At 44.4% G+C, this 16628-nt stretch overlaps 1 protein-coding gene across 8 annotated transcripts in view; it reads right to left on the bottom strand.

Annotated features, from left to right (window-relative positions):
- Nucleotides 1-16628, bottom strand: part of LOC146180026 (uncharacterized) — a 34786-nt gene that overhangs the window by 14721 nt on the left and 3437 nt on the right. For 7 of the 8 annotated variants that reach the window (XM_084579368.1, XM_084579372.1, XM_084579369.1 and 4 more), the window contains exon 3: nt 4362-4515. In XM_084579368.1, coding sequence (XP_084435494.1) covers nt 4362-4515 — 154 coding nt within the window. The remainder of the gene's footprint in view (nt 1-4361; nt 4516-16628) is intronic. The other variant, XM_084579367.1, reaches the window with a different exon arrangement.

A 16628-nucleotide genomic window follows, 5' to 3' on the forward strand; every position in this document is an offset into this window, starting at 1 on the left:
CCCCCCCCTAATTTTAGGTGAAATTTATCTAAGTTACGTTGACAAAGTCATCAATAATAATGTTGCTCCCTTTGTAAAAAAAGTGTTCAGATACGTGGACGATTACTTTCTGTTTGTAGAAGCGCATGACCTTTCAAAGTGCATCGAAGACATTCTAAAAGTTTTTCAAGACTGAGAAAATGGCCTGAACTTCGCATTCGAAACCCCGTCTTGTGATATTCTTCCCTTTCTTGATTTAATATTGAATTTAGGGCAAAATAACGTCTGCTGGGCATTTGCACCAAAATAGAAGAAGCCTTTGCTCAATTTTAAATCTGGCCATTCGAAATTAGTTAAGTGTGGCATAGCTGTGTCATGCATAGGGTCATCAATTGTTAAACCCTGCGACCATGCCATCATGTATAGCTTCAATGATCAGATAGATAGACTGAGGTCAGCAGGCTTCCCCGATGACGTAATCTTGCTTGTTTGCAACAAGATCCTGAAAAAAGTAAAGGCCTCTAGAATACGACAGGATTCTGAGACACCCCGTAAAAAGAAAAATATTGCCGTCATACCGTTTGTGCATGGAATTTCGCATCGCCTACGGCAAGTTGGACATAGGTATGGAGTACAGGTCATTCTTTTCTGCACCGATAAAACTTGGCAGCATTTGCGCTAAGGTAGACCGAAAAATAAATAACAAAAAACGACCTGCAGGCCGTGAGGGATGCCAGGTAAAACATAATGTAGCATTTCTTCCGTGCACAGAAGGAGTGGTGTACAGAGTGCCTTTTACTTGCGGCAAAGATTACATTGGTCAATCAGGAAGGTGTCTTAACATAAGGCTAAAAACCTCTTTAGAAACCTCCCTAGAAAAAGCCCCGGCGTCGAACCTGGCACTACACCACAAGGAATGTAGCCAAAAGCCCCCTTTGCACCCTCCTTGCACTCCCCTGTTCAAAGAAACTACAGTGTTGTACAAACACAGAGAGAAATTAACAAGAAATAAAAGAGGCCCATCTCAATCACAAGGATTCTGACACATGCGTAAGCACCCCATCTGTTATCATTCATCCCCGAGAAATCTCATATCTTGACGAAACTGGTTAAAGTGAAATGTTGTTTTATCTGCAAACATGCGCACTTGGTTGTCCGAGCATTTTTGTATATATTCGTGTTCTTTCAATAAATTATACAGTTGATAGTCAGCGCTGTTTCCATCTACTCGCTTGTCCTATGTTTGTTGCGCTGTGTGTTTTTAAAAAATGATGCACCAACTAGCTCAACTCTCACTTCTAAAGCATAATTAGAGGATGTGCACGTCCAAAATGCGGACAGATGGAACCAGGTAAAACCATGGAAGAGTGGGTGAAACTTAAATGGCACCATGGGCGGTGCGGCGGCCGGCGGCGTTGGAGGGAAGGAAGGCGGCCGCGGCAAGGTCAATGCATGGCCACGGCGGCAGCTCCCTGCTCTCTCTTCTGCGCAACCTCTGTAGCTCGCAACTAGATACTCTTAAATTCCAACCCTGTTAATTTAGAAATATGGAGTAGTGTCGGCGCGGTCCCAGCCAACGCCCATGAAAGGCTATGATCTCGAACGGGCATTATAGGTTTAACACTTTTTTTTTTTGGAACTGCCATCCATCCTTCCACCCATCAGTCGTCAATGGAAGCATAGGGAAGCATGCGAGTCAGCCGTGATCATGACAGCAGCTTTTAGCCGCTTGCTGCTATCGCGTGTTCCAACGATTAAAGTGGCAATAGTCAGCGCCCGCCCCAGTCACTCATAGCATGATAAAACGAACATACTGAAAAGAAGGCTTGCACAACCGGACAAGCGCTGGCACTTTGCCAAGTATGCTTCCCCCCCTGATGGAGCTAAAGCCAAAAGGCAAACACACCGTTATCGCTGCCCACCACCTGGGCGCACTGCCAAGAAATGTGTTGTGACGGCGCAAAACGGATGGACGTGCTAACGACTGGCACCTTTTTTTCTTTTCTTTTTTTCAGATTCGTAGGTACAAATTGGGACTGGGTGGGTTCTTTACGCGACGTAGTTCGTTACGCGACTAAGTACGGTACATTTGCCATAATACAAATGGTTCTTGTAAGTTTTTTCGAGGCCATTCAATATTTCAAACATCGCATAATTCGAACATTTTTCCCGGTCCAGTGAAGTTTGAATTAACGAGCTTTTACTGTAGGGTTGCCAGAGTTATACCATAACTAATTTTGTTTCAGGAAGCTTCCAACTTTCAAACCCTGCTGTTTCATCTCGGGAACTATCGCACAGTCATCTTGGTCAGGCGCCATATTCCAAAGACGCACAATCGGCGATGGCGATACAACCGCACATGTTATGCGGCGATAGGCAGCGTTTGCAATGATGGTAGTGCTCTGCAGGCAATGGCCCTCGCAGATTTCTCCACGCCCCTCTGTTTTCACCCCATATGTGGAGTTTTCACACCATTCTCTTCTTAGTATTTAATTTTTTTTTTTTATCAGGCATTCAAGGTTTTGTAGAAACTTTCTCATCACCCCTATGTAAGAATAAACCGATATAACGATCAGATATTGTCAGTATATCGCATACGATGGTAACGCTATTGCCACCCGGTAGACACTGCCTACCGGGTGGCAATAACGTTACCATCGTATGCGATATACTGACAATAACTGATCGTTATATCTGGTTTATTCTTACATAGGGGTGATGAGAAAGCTGATAAATCCCAAGAATCTGATCGTTATAAGTAATATATCATTATATGTTATCTAGTATCGTTATAAGTGTACTGCACTGTATATGTTTCATGGACAGGCACCATTCACCTAGGACTTGTTTCACACAATGTTTGGCCGGTGCTTCGTGAATGGCTATCTTTGCAAAAGTAAGAACAAGGGCACATGCGACCGATGTGCCCCAAAGTTGAAGTTGACCAACTTGATGCGCCAGCTGGGAGGAGGATGCATGCCTCCGTCCGCCCTATTGTTAGGACTGGGTAGACTGGCGGATGGGTGCAGCGCCCCAAAAACGAGCGTATAGCGGCCTTTAAGTGTAGAAGAGTGAGGTGGCGGGTTAGTTGCCCAATTTTAATGTACTAAAATAAGCAAGAAATCACAAACAAGCATGGAAAAGCTCAAAAATATGAAATGTATTGTTTGCTGGCCTGCCTTCCTGGAAATGAGACGACATTGTCGAGCTGCGGCCTCTGTGCTGTCCTTGTACCAAGTGCGCGGTCCTGAGAGGTTGAATTAAAAGCCTTCCAAGGCAGGCCTTCCGGCAAGTAGCCTTCCAACTGCAGCAGAGGGACGTTAGGTGCAAACGTATGCATCTGATCTATCGCAAACTGCACCCAGTGATGACTGGTTGGATTCAGCAGTTGCTAACGTAACACTCTGCAGAGCAGGTCACATCCTTGGCAGGCATGTGTGCCCCAATTCAGAGGTAATGCCACGTCACAGTGCATAAGCTGACATATCTTGCAGGCATGAGGTTAATTAGACATGCCCGGGTGATCAATTATGTGTTCACACGAGAGAGATTAGAGCTAAACACGTGCATGCGCTCTCCTTTTGTCAATCCTCATGCCCAGCAGCAGAGCGTATGCTTGCGCTTGTCACGTTGTTGAGGAGCACAGGCTTGCCTGTTTTCACAATGTACAAACACTGCGCATATAGTTTCTTAGAGTCGCATCCCCAAAAGAAGTTAGCAATATAACTGCAGCTTTGTCACGAAATCTTGCAACTGCAATTCAGAATGTGCCCCACCGCAGTGATGCAGTGGTAAGGCGCCCGACTACAGTGCCAGAGTTCCCGGGTTCGATCCCGACCGCGGTGGCTGTGTTTTGATGTAGGCGAAACGAAGTGGCGTCCATGTGCTGTGCGATATCAGCGCACGTAAAAGATCCCCAGGCGGTCAAAATTACTCTGTAGCCTTCCACTACGGCTCCTCTTTCTCCTTCTACTTTCACTCCCACCTTCCTCCCTTCCCTTACAGCGTGGCACAGGTGTCCACAGCGCAAGTGGGACAGACACTGCGCCTTTCCCTTCCTGTGAACCAATTAAAAAAACAGAATGCTTTGTTCACTATAATTTTTGCTACCTTAAATTGCAATTTGCTATAGCTACACTATATCAATAGACTGCTACAAGAGCAACCACATAAAAACTTGTTTTAAAACTTCAGTACAGTACAAATGAATAGGCAACATAATTGATTACTATACTGGGGAAATGGAATGACATATGAGAGGCTGAGCACAGAAGGAACCACAAAAGAAAATGAAAAAAATGCGCGCTTGTAAGCACGCTGACTGCACTTTTCCACACTGTGGTCTACACTTTGGAACACAAGTTGGAAGAACTGTCTGGTACCTTTGTGTCTGGTACCTTTTTCCAATACAAGCTCATCAACAGTCTGTGCAGGCCTAGACACCTTCACTGGAATGCACTGGGTAGACTTGGACAGGTTGAGCAGCTCAACTGACCAGGCAGCGTCTCGAGCAATATACTGGGTCGATGCAACATCCTGGAGGATGCAGAAAAGCTCATTAGCAGTGCGTTAACAGTGCCAAGAGGTAGCGGTATCAAGTAGTAGGGGATGAAATAAATATCAACACTTTTTTAATAGACGTAACACACAAGCAAAACAAATGCCATCTCATACTACAATACGTGCACAGATGCATGGAAATGCTTTAGATTTTCCGTCAATACGGCACATCTATGACGCATGTCGTTTTGGGCAACAATATACGTTCTGCAATATGTTTCATCATGGAACTCCACAAGCTCAACAAATGCCATACAAATACATAAGTCACAAACATTCTAGATACCCCACTGAATCATACAGGAAAGGTGTGAGCATTGCACTCCCCAACGTCCCCATTTTGTCAACACGTGCCTTGTCAGCACCGTGACACCCTGCCACTAATGTGACGGACCCTCACACAGATAGACATGTGCAGTACAACTGCATCCAACATCTCCATTGTGCATTGGAAAGATCTGAAGTGCATGGGATGCTACCACTGCTCCACCTGTTGACACCTAACATCAGTACCGAGGGTCAGAAATACCAACCTACACGAAGATTAAAAGGGTCCCCTCTCTGCCTGGTTTGAAAGCTACAGGGTTCTACGGCACGTAACTGTGGCCATCATGCGCCAAAAAACAAAGTTAGATGTGTGTACATACCTACACAGTAGATGCCCTTTATACAGTAAAACATCATTATACGTAGTTGGCGGAGACGCGTGAAAAGTATGCACTATCCGGTAGTACACCTTAACCGACCAGTACAATTTCGCCATTATTCACACTCTGAAATAAGAGAAATTCAGGCACAGTAAATTATCCTTGAATGCATGTAAGTATATGAATCTTATTGGTGTGCTACCGACAAGAAATCCGTTATTTTTGGTTGCTACTGTGGTAGTCGTGCGGCGACAACAACAGTCTCAAAAAAAAGCGGCGAGACTGGGAGTAAGCAAGTTTCATGCACGCGCTATTACACTTTTCATAGTTCTATTTTCAGTAAAATGAGTAATGATCAACTTTTCCTTTACTGTCAGCACGCAATACTTCGGTCGAGCAGGCTTCGGCATAGTGCCGACCGTTCGTACACACACTAACAGAACAACTGCTTTGTGCTTCGCACAGCACCAGCTCGAAACAAAAGACGCCCCCACGAAGCATGCGCTACCTACCAGCAACACATCCACAATGTAACAGCACCTGCAGACCCGCAGTGAGAGGTTGGCACGAGCGAGCGGCACGACCGTGCGCGAGCAGTATGATGGTGATGGTTATTGAGATAGGGTTGGTGACAATACTACTCAGCGATGCATTTATATAAACGTAACCAATGCTTTCTGGGCTCCCTATTGACATTATCGCTGCATTTGTCAGAACATTGCCAAGATGGCCGCAATGTCATTGCCGGCAGTCCGCACGTGATAATGCTTTCCGGAAAGGCAGAAAGCATTTTCTGCTGCGGCACAGTCAGCAAAGCTGGGACGGCAGATACGCATTACGCAGTAGGCCCTTCCGTGAGCCACTATGTCTTAATCGGTCAGCCAATGCATGGGTTGAATGTGGCTAAGCTGGGGAATTCTTGCAACTATATTTTAACCGCAACTACTTGGTATGCGGGTATGTATTAATGCGGTTTTACTGTAGTAAAGTCACTCAGACCAGCACAACTCTTTATTATGTCAGGGCCTCTACCATACCATTTGTTGGGGATTAGATAGCCCTGTACATGCTGTCCAGTAACTAAATGGCTACTTACTAAACACGTTTTGTTGATTAATAAAGGAAACATTCTAAAATGTCCCCCATCCATTCCTTATTGTTTCTTTGTGCAATTGTTTTTCCAATTATAAGATTTTTTGTTTGCACCACGTGCAAGTACCTCTTTGCAAGTACCACGTGCAAGTACCAACATGAATGCAATGTGGCTACAACTACAACTGCATCTGATTCCATGCAAAAATCAAAGCCTGCATGAACATGGTTCATTATTAATATAACCAGCGCGAACACGAAAACAAGGGACAAGAAACACGAAAGCCACAGTACATGCGCTGACTCACAACTAAGCCTAAGCCGTGTTGTCTTCTGCGGTTTCTGTCATTTAAAAGGCAACAGGTGAGAAATGTAAAGAATAGTCAAGTACGTTGACACCATGCACACTGTGCCTCTGCTTCTTGCCACCGTCACCTCTTGCTTTGTGTTGCACAGAGCTGTGAATGTTCGGTCGTTTCTTCCCTTCCCTACTTTTCACTGCAGTTCTACTCTCTTTTACTTTCTGAGCGCACTGTGGCGCCTTCTGTAAAGGTGCGTGGCCAGCTCACTTTACGCCACATGCTTTCTCTCATGGCTGCAAGCCTTATGTAAAGTTGGCTTCTCCTGTTTGATGGTGAGCCTCGTGGTAAGCCATTAGAAAATAAAAGAAAACTCTTTTTGGTGCTTTATGTTTTTTAAGAAAAAGAGAAATTTTCCTTGCAATCCTGGGTAGTGCGCATGCGGCGATGTCATTTCGCGGAAATCATGTCAGATGCACTTTACAATAACTGTTTCTATCACAAATGTCTGCTATGTTGGGGGAAAAATGTATAGTCCTGTATGAAAGGTGAATTGAGACTTTACTATATCCGAACTTACAAATTGGGGTTCTATTGTACAGTTGCCGATTGATATTCCGGACCTGCCTGAAAATCCAGACCTTGCCATGGCACCGCCACGCACTACATAGAGTCAATGTATAACACCGAGCAAAATTTCGGACGTTTGTGAAATCCTTCTCGTTCCAATTTTCTGGACTTTTTCCTTCGATTCGCGACTCAAGAGCTATAGAAAATGCAAACGCCAGTGCCATTTTGCTTTTCTGGCCGATGCCATTCTGGTTTTCTGCAACCTCGAACTCATGTGTCATATCGTCCGATGATCATGCCATCGGAACCTCGCATACCAGGTATCACCACGATAGCAGGCACCGCTTGCTGCACCGTCCTGCCAGTACCAGCTCAGTGGTGCCATCATGCACAGTCATCAGTCGCCGTGGTCGCTATTCACGTGCTGCGCTGTGTACATCACCGCGTCAACTATAGCGTTCTAGAACTGAGAAGTGTGCCGTCTGCCGCTGCCAAGCTGGTCGTTTCAGCAATGACAGCTCTGCGCAATATGAAAGGGTGCTGTAAGAAGTGCAATAAGCGCTGAGCACACAGCTGGGTTAACCGCCTCCATCACCACTAGCTGTTCGGACCCTGAAGGAGCGGAAAAATAAATTCTGTCGCTTCAGCTCCCACACGTTTGACTAAATGTATTAAACCGATTATGCGCATTAACAAATGAACTAGTATCCTATAAAAGCGGCCGTCGTTGGGGAAATATGAGCGGCAAGACGCATACAGCCAATGTCAGATACTGATTGCCGATTAACTGACGAGCAATGGTAAGAGATTTTGTGGACATATTGTGTACTTTATTTCTTAAACGTTAATGGGAGATTCAATGACGAATGCCTATTGTGTTTTTATGGTCACAAATTTTTATTATCGGATCCGCCGGTTAACACAGGTTAGACTGAAATCGTCCATCGGTGCTCGCTCGCATTAAAACGCAATGGAAGGTGTTATTAGGCTAGCGTGCTTTGTTTGCCCCACATATAGTGAGGGTATGCAAAGATCGCTTGCAGCTAGAAATCATGCCAGGGGCTGTTGAAAGTGGGCGGACTCATATGAACAGGCAGTTGTATATGAAACGAAACAGATCAGCGATAGCTCATACAGATTCACGAAACCTCACAGCGCAGAGCGGAAGACTTCAAGAACTAGCTGGATGAACAATTCGTGACTTAAGAGAATATAAATAAATGGTTCAAGCATATATTAGTACCAACATATAAAACACTACGAAATTGTATAAAAATACCACGAAAACATGAATGAATAAAGCTGCTAAATTTGTTTGAAGACACACAAGACACAGGCAGATTCATAAGATAGAGCCCTCAAACACAATTATTTGCACTTGCTCAGCCTCAGGTCTTTTATATATGCTCTGCTGCAGAGCTCTGCACTTGGTTTAGTGACTTCACATAAAACGAGAATCGCATGAGGACGTAGAAATTCACTATGAGAAGCATCATTTATGTCATCCATCCAAGCTTAGAAACCTCTGCGCTTTGCAAAAACATCCCAAATTTACACATGCTATTGCATTAATTTGCCCTGAACTGAAAAAAAAATTGTTTTTCAAAGATTCTTCCAGCGTGTTTCCGAGCTAAGCTCCACAGACAGATAAACAATACCTCGGTGGTCAGAGTTTGAGATTATTTTTTTTTGTGCGTGCAGCGCACAATTTGTTCGAAATGAGAAACGCAAAACAAATACTGCATTTTGATCTGTGCTTGAAGTTTCGCGCCACATATACTCCAATGTAAGCTATAAGACTGCTAGAACAGTGCATAGTGACATACTTATGATCACCTGGAAGAAGGGTATTCAAAGTAGGTTCGACGCCCTCGAGCCTTCATTCCCTCGCCAACCAAGCGGTCAAGCTCATCAACCTCATTAGAGGTCCCCTTAGGAGTCAAAGCTCATTATAGGTCCCAGTACAATGTCAAACTTTGGGACCTTTTACTGTAACCTTCTGTATAGTCAAATTATTTATTTATTTCTAAATAAACTTTGAAACCGGACATGAAAGAAGCTGGGTGGATTCCTCACTTGCACGACTAACGTGATTTCCCCACTGTGCGGAGACAGTTTATCTCGAGAAGGGAAGGGCTCAAATGCGGAAGACAGCAGAAAGCATGCAATGAGCAATAAAAAAAGAAAGAACCAAAAATAAGGCGTAAACTAACGTGATTTCCCCACTGTGCGGAGAGAGTGTATCTCGAGAAGGGAAGGGCTCAAATGCGGAACACAGCAGAAAGCGTGCAATGAGCAATAAAAAAAGAAAGAACGAAAAATAGGGCGTAAACTAACGTGATTTCCCCACTGTGCGGAGAGAGTGTATTTCGAGAAGGGAAGGGCTCAAATGCGGAAGACAGCAGAAAGCGTGCAATGAGCAATAAAAAAAAAACGAAAAATAGGGCGTAAAGTATGGAGGGGGGGAAGGGGGGGGGGGTTGAAAGCATAATGACACGGGCTAGAATTGTGCTATGGTATGGTCTTGCAGAGACGTGTTTTCCTGCTTGACCAATCCTCAATAACGCTTCATAATACAGCAGAGAACAACGCGATGCAATAGAATCAAAGCAGGGCATGAGCCGCAGATGCAGACAGCCCGAACGTTTTCTCTGCGGCTCCGCATGCTTCTGATGCGCTCCTGCGACTGACAGCACCACCTACGCTTTTCATCGCTCCGGCGACAACCTCGCTCCCATTGCAGTGTTCCAAAGACGGCACAATTCTCAATTCAAGAACACTATACGTCAACTACCGGACACTAATGCCAGGCATTATCAGGAGGACACTCAAGCACCTCTGTCGGTCACGTGTGCTTAGTCGCATGGTGTTATGCGTGTACAGCGGCAAAACCTACAGTGTCGACCTGTTGTCTGCACTCAGCATGCTTTCCGATGCATGGAAGGTGGTGACCGAGGAGACACTGTGGAATTGCTTCCACCATGGTGATTTCACGGTCAGAGATGAAGTGCCGTCGTCATCCGATGATAGCGCCAGTGAATCTCATCAGCCGTCTTCATGTGCTGACCTCATCGAGCACTTGCGCGCTGCAGGAGCCGTTCACATGGAAGTGAGGCAGGAACAATGTGCTAACGCTGACAGCGAGATCGCGCCCTGCACTTAAAGGAGCAAAGACACCAATTTTTGAAGAATCAGATGGAATATGGTTACTTCCCTGGTTATATAGAGATGCTCACCAAGTAATCCCAAACTCTCATTTTACCACAAACATAGTTTAATTTGATTTTAAATACTAGCCAGGCAAAGACTCCGTTTTTCATAACTCATCAACAGCGACATCTCTGGGACGAAAATGTGTAGATAGGTAAAACAACATGACGTCTTCAAACAACTGTGACCTGGAGTCAACAGAGCAAAGACCAGTGATGATACAGGTATCGATTGGGCACCCCAGGGAAAGCTCTCTGCTTCTGCTCACTTGACCCAATGGCTTTTCACACTGTCTTCATTGCTGCATGTTACAATTACTTCACTTAGTGTGGATTTCGCGGTCGCTGTGTTTTTCAAGCACAGTGCTTGGGTATACTTTGTGCGTGCGCACGGACACACAGATCAGACTCCGAAAAGGGGAAGCACAATTTATTTACTCCTTTCATTTAGGCCACACACGTGCAACTTGAACCTCGTGTACATTAAGACTGCCTGCTGTACTCGGGTCCCAACAGCATACCTGCAAAACTGCACAGCTTTCGGCAACGACGTCGCCCGCTGGTGTTCAGGGAGACGTGAACTGTGCTGCCGCTCCCAGCCTGCCCTAGACGTCAGGGGGCCTAGCTGGTTTCACATCGAAGCGGCAGCAGATGGCGCTTCGGAATGGGCTAACGCTGTAAGAAACGGACTTTCGGGCTGCTTTACTGGGAAGCCTATCGCACAAAAGATACATCCTTGATTCGCAAGACGCCTTAAGCAGTGGAGCTAGCTCATGCCAGGCGAGCCCCACCGGACAGCAGCAGCAAAGTGGATGTGGAAAAAAAGGTCGCTTGTATCGCTGCAATCACTCTACCAGCACCTCAGTATTGGTCAAACAATTCTCCCAATTTATTCGTTATTCACCGTCCTTTGTACGGAGTTGTTATGCACGCGAATAAAAAGTGATCCGCAAGCGTTTACCGATAGCGGCGGAAACAGCCACAGCTTTGCATGCCCAGATTACCTTGACAGCGCCAGATGGCGCCACATGCTTGGCCGGCACCACTGTGACCTGCCGAGTTGGTACCAATCAGCGCGTGAGCATGTGCAGGATGGGAGTCATGCTAGGCACGGTAGGTGACGTCTGATCAGACCATGCTTTTTTTTTTTTTACTGCTAAAACTATTTTTTTTTTTTTCGGATGCCAGCTTGGAGCTCACAGCGCTGGCCAACTGTGCTGAGAGAGTAGCATCTTCAAAATAATCAGTATAATTGTTCAACATGTCTAACCAGCGAATATTTCCTGCATGCCAGCTGCCAAGCTTTCGAGGCTGCTGTTGGTTCTTGCTTTTTCACTTGAGTCGCTGGCGAGCAGGTAGAAATCAAAGTGCTCGGCAGTGTCAATAACATCACAGTAAAACACTTTGTGGGGCATATTGGTGCATAGCTACTAATGAGCATTAATGAGCGTTTAAGAGAGCACAAACTATAGCTCAAGAACGGAACAGGCTCGAATCTGCCACTTCACTACAAGGAAAGCAGAAAAGAAGATAAAAGAAGTTGTGAAGCCAGACTTAAAAGACACAAAAATTGTCTGACTAAGGCACACAAAATCGCAGAGTGGCAGTGCCTGCATAAGCACTCCCTCAATCATGATATGCAAGAAAGAGAGTAAGTTTTTTTATATGTTTTAGATACCGTTGTTCCCGTATGTCCCTTCTGGTGCCTTATTTGTGATCGTGCGCACATCATTCTCATTTTCTTCCTTTTTCCTTCCCCCGCCCTCTAATGGCTATATAAGCAGCTGCTTTTCAGCTTCAATAAATTGTTGCAAGTAGTGAATGTCCTGCCGTTTCTTTGTCTTTGCGCTGGAAATATTAGTATCAATAACATCCACGCCTTAGGGCGAAACGTCGAAGAACTAATTATGCTATGCTAAATCTTTGCTCGACGACGACATTTTCTTGCACAAGCGATCGCACGCAGACAAAAAACGCTACCCGTATGCGTCATCAGTTTGTGTGTGTACGTGTCGCCAGTCTTGCCAGCAGGAGGCGCTCGTGTGGCGTGCGTTTGCATCTTTGACATCATCGCGCGCTTGTGCTCGGAGAGCTCGAAACCGAGACTGGTTCTGATAAATGTCCTGATAATTATTAATTAAGGCATGTTGGGGCTTTTTGGGTTGCAGCCCGGTTTGGACAATGATGGATCGTTTAAAGCAAAAATCCCAAAACAGAAAATGTACGTGTCTATACTCCTTAACTCACCGATGAAGAACTTCTTCCCCAAGTGCTTGAAAGTGGCTACTCAGGCTCAGACAGTGAGGAGCCAGAGGCTGTGCTGCCAGCTAGCAGTGAACTAACTCGAGCTCTGATGGTGTTTTCAGCTGTGTACAGCGAGAATGTCACCCTTGTCGACATGCAAGCCGACTTACTTGTGCAGGGCCCCGCTGAGGCATATTGGCCACGCTTTCAAACCGCTCGCTAAATAAAGCAACTTTATTTGCATGAGTTCGTTTTTTCAGACCGCCTGATTTTCCGGACGCTATCTCGACCTTTTGAAACTCCGAAGAAATGGTCGGCGACTGTAGCTGATATAAAAAATTGGCTTTCTTGACAAATGTAGAAACATGAAAAATCGACAAATGCCTGTTTGCATAAAAGCTGTGGATAAAATGCAATGATTTAACTGTAAAATAAAGGAAAAACATTTTTTTTTTAGGTCTTCAAATTTTGTGCATGTGATTAAAATGTGATTTACTGTGAGCTCATCAGCAGAAAATTCACATACAGGTTTGCCTTTCTTTCTTAGACATATAAGTTTGTCTTTCTTTATACGCAGGTAGAAAATTACTTTGATGAAGCGCTTCTGATGCTGACATGATACCCGTTCTCCTAATACGGGTTTACCAGAATGCAGCTTCTTGTTTCCTTCATTTTGTCAAGCAGCCTGCCCCTTAGCTATTAATTTGCAGCGCATTACCTTCTTGCAATTCCTGCGTGGCGTGTTGATTTATTCTGTTAATATAATCTTTACGCTTCCCGCACATACATCTGCTCTTTTACATCCTCAATTTCCCAGCATGACCGGAGACCCAGCAGAATTTTTAGATTGCTTTTGTGTGTCATTACCTCTACTATGTTGAGTGGTATGTTTCCCATCAGTGGTTCAATAGCATTTCTACACTTCAATACAGTGAGTGTGCTTAAGGAGTCTGTGTAAATTTTGTTATTTTTGATGTTTTTATCTATTATTTTCTTGACAGCAGCACAAACAGCACAGCACTCAGAAGTAAAAACTGATGCACACTGAGACAGTTGTGCAGTTTTCTCTGTTTTGTCTAAGAGTTCTGCACTTCCAACATAGTCTTTAGCTTTTGAGCCATCTGTAAAATACAGTATAGTTCTACTTTTTTTTTTCAGCACCTGTATTCTGGTATGAAGTGCTCATGTGGTGTCTGCGTTTTCTGAAATTATGTTAGTGCGAGGTCAAAAACATCGGGGAGGGTGTACACCAGTGGCAGTGGTTCATGTCTTGGGGCAATACATGGAACTTCCCTCATTACGTCTGGAATTTTTCTTCAAAACACAAGATCAGTGGCTCTATCGCCCAGCGCTTGTTGCTGAAGATTATTGTGGAAAGACATTTCACAAATAAGAACTGGATGACAACCATAAACCAAGATCATGGACTGAATCCAGTTGCTTCCAGCTGCATGATCAAACAGAATCATATACTATGCACCCATTGTCTAACTCAGAACAAATCAGGAAATTACAGATATGTAACAGGCACGCCCTATCAGATTCCCAGCATTATTGTGACAGCCGTTCCAGGACACTGAAGAATGAAGGTCTGGGAATTTCCTTTTTTTTTTTATGTTTCTTATACGTAATAAAGAACCAAGTTTTTTTTAATTAAAAGCATCACCTAAAATTTGTTCTTTGACTGGTAATGCAGTTTGGTGAAGATACAGAGTGAGATCGACCTGTAAGCCTGGTCTAAGCAAATGCCACTTGCCCCTATCTCTCACAGGTGCAGGAAGTGCATGCCATTTGCAGGTAACCTAGGCAAACTGAGTACATCATGGAATGTCGGATGACTTTTGCTATGGAATTCATTTTCACTACAAAAAGAGTCATGTTCATGATGCACCCCCGGAGTAAACCGTTCTCTCAACTAAAAGGATTGAAAAAAGTTGCACCCAGACAGACTCTGAATGTGTCGTTATCCAGAAAGTTGCTCAAACAGCTCAGCAGCCTGCCACGGATGCCTAATTCTGCTGGGTCACGCAGGATACTGATACCTCCACGTGGTATCAAAGGCCGAAGGAGACCCCAATACAGTGTTGGTTGTGGATGAAAGCTTCCCAAATAGTGTTCTCAAGGTGGACAAGGTGATCGACACTTGTACAAGATTTTTAAGAATCCGCACTAATGTATGATTAAAGCCGCCGAAGGCAAGTCTGATGTTTACACTTTCAAATGATTTTGCTAAGCAACTAGTCTGTGCTACTGGCCTACAACTGAAGGGTCAAGTTAACTGATGGTTTGCACGGTTAAAGAAAAGATTTGACAACTGCTTCTTTCGATACCTAAGATATCTTTCCGATTATCCACATTTATTACAGAATTTCAACAGTGCTTCCAGAGCAGCTTCAGAGAGATGGGCAAGCATCGTGTAGAGTAGAATATCTGGGCATGGTGGCATTTTGTACCAGACGACTATACACTCAATTTCGTTCCTGTATGCAATAAGCTGATGGTATTCCTCATGCAGGCCTGTTCCAAATATGTTTTTATTTTTCTACCGTAGATAAGTGCTTTTGGAATGTCTGCGTTAAGTGAATGAGTATCACACAATAAACGAATGTTCGCCCAAAATGTTGGTCTGCACTTCTAATGTAGTTCATGTACTGGATGAAGTCAGGACTGCAAGTGTGAATGGATTATGGTGGCTAGCGAAATTATGAACCGGTTCCCAGATTTTATTTGATGTTACTGAACAATTCGAAGATACATATTTTGGCCATGCACTTTTCTCTGCATTTCACGCAATATATAGCGCTCTGGCTCTATCCTTTTTGAAGATAAGCAGATTCTCTGCAGTTAGGTATCTGTTGAAGATTCCCCGGACTTTGCTTTGCGGATTTCCGGCCAATTTACATTCTTTTGTCCACTGTAGTTCTTGTTTCTATTTTCCTACCTGTTCTGACAGGTGCAGGATGCCTGCTATTGCCGCGAATATTACATATATTGTAAACCTTTCGTTTAATTTTCCTCTTCAGAATAATCTTCTTCTAAAGTGGCATTTGCAATAGAAGTTGACCAATCTGCGAGGTGAATTTTCCAGAGCCGTTGCCTCACAGGAATCATGGATGCTGAGAATGATAAAGGTTGGCGTTCGTCCTTTCACAAGTAGTCTACGTTTTCTTAGTGCTTAAGAGGGAGAATCATTTACATGTGAGCTTTTACCATTGTTATTTGGAATGGAGTTGGAAGGGGGGGAGGGGCTAGAGCATTGTCAAGCTGTACTAGGGCAGCTTTTTCTCCATCCTTTCTTTTCACCTGTTGTCTCAAATAATATTTTTTGATAGATTGATTTGACTGAACTTTAAAACTAATATGTGGCAGTGTGTGAGCAGTGAAGGTTAAGATCAGGGGTCACTGAGGCCATCTTATGAGCATTTCCTTTTCGGTGAGGTGCAAGAAGTCAGTCACGTATTATGCTGTGAATAGTGTTTAAGCATCTATGCGCGGTAACGGCAACAGAGGCACCACTAGTTTGAACATTTCTGTTTTCAGCGCTCTTCCTGGCCACTTAGTAAAAATAAAGGAGATCTCCACTGCCTATTTCGTTCTCTTTGCACTCTGACCCAAAGGCATCAATTAAGCATTTAAATACTAGGAATGAAGACAAAATCTGGGTTGGTCTTTTTTTCCATTTCAGCATGTATCATGTGGTATTGGATAGAGCTTTTATTTGTTTCTTTGGAGAAATTGAGTCATTCTTTCAGTCTGCCTCCATTGGTTGGGGTGATTGGTTTTGGTGAGGTGAGAAGCCATAAAAAGAGGAGAGGTAATAAGAAGAATAGATAAGTAAAAAACAAAGGAGAGCACAAGAAAAGTCCACTGCCCCCCCCGCCGAAGCTACGGTTTACAGGAGGCGGCCCCCAAAGTGATGTGTTGGCTCCATCTAAAAGCCCAAAGACATGGCACTGGCTCAACCACCACGACCCCCTTTTTCCCCAGACACAGAATGCCACGCACGGCTAAGCTTGGGTGCTCGGCTG

This window comes from Amblyomma maculatum, chromosome 9 (assembly GCF_055883805.1).
Source record: "Amblyomma maculatum isolate TAMU_Amacu chromosome 9, ASM5588380v1, whole genome shotgun sequence".
NCBI classification, from domain to species: domain Eukaryota; kingdom Metazoa; phylum Arthropoda; class Arachnida; order Ixodida; family Ixodidae; genus Amblyomma; species Amblyomma maculatum.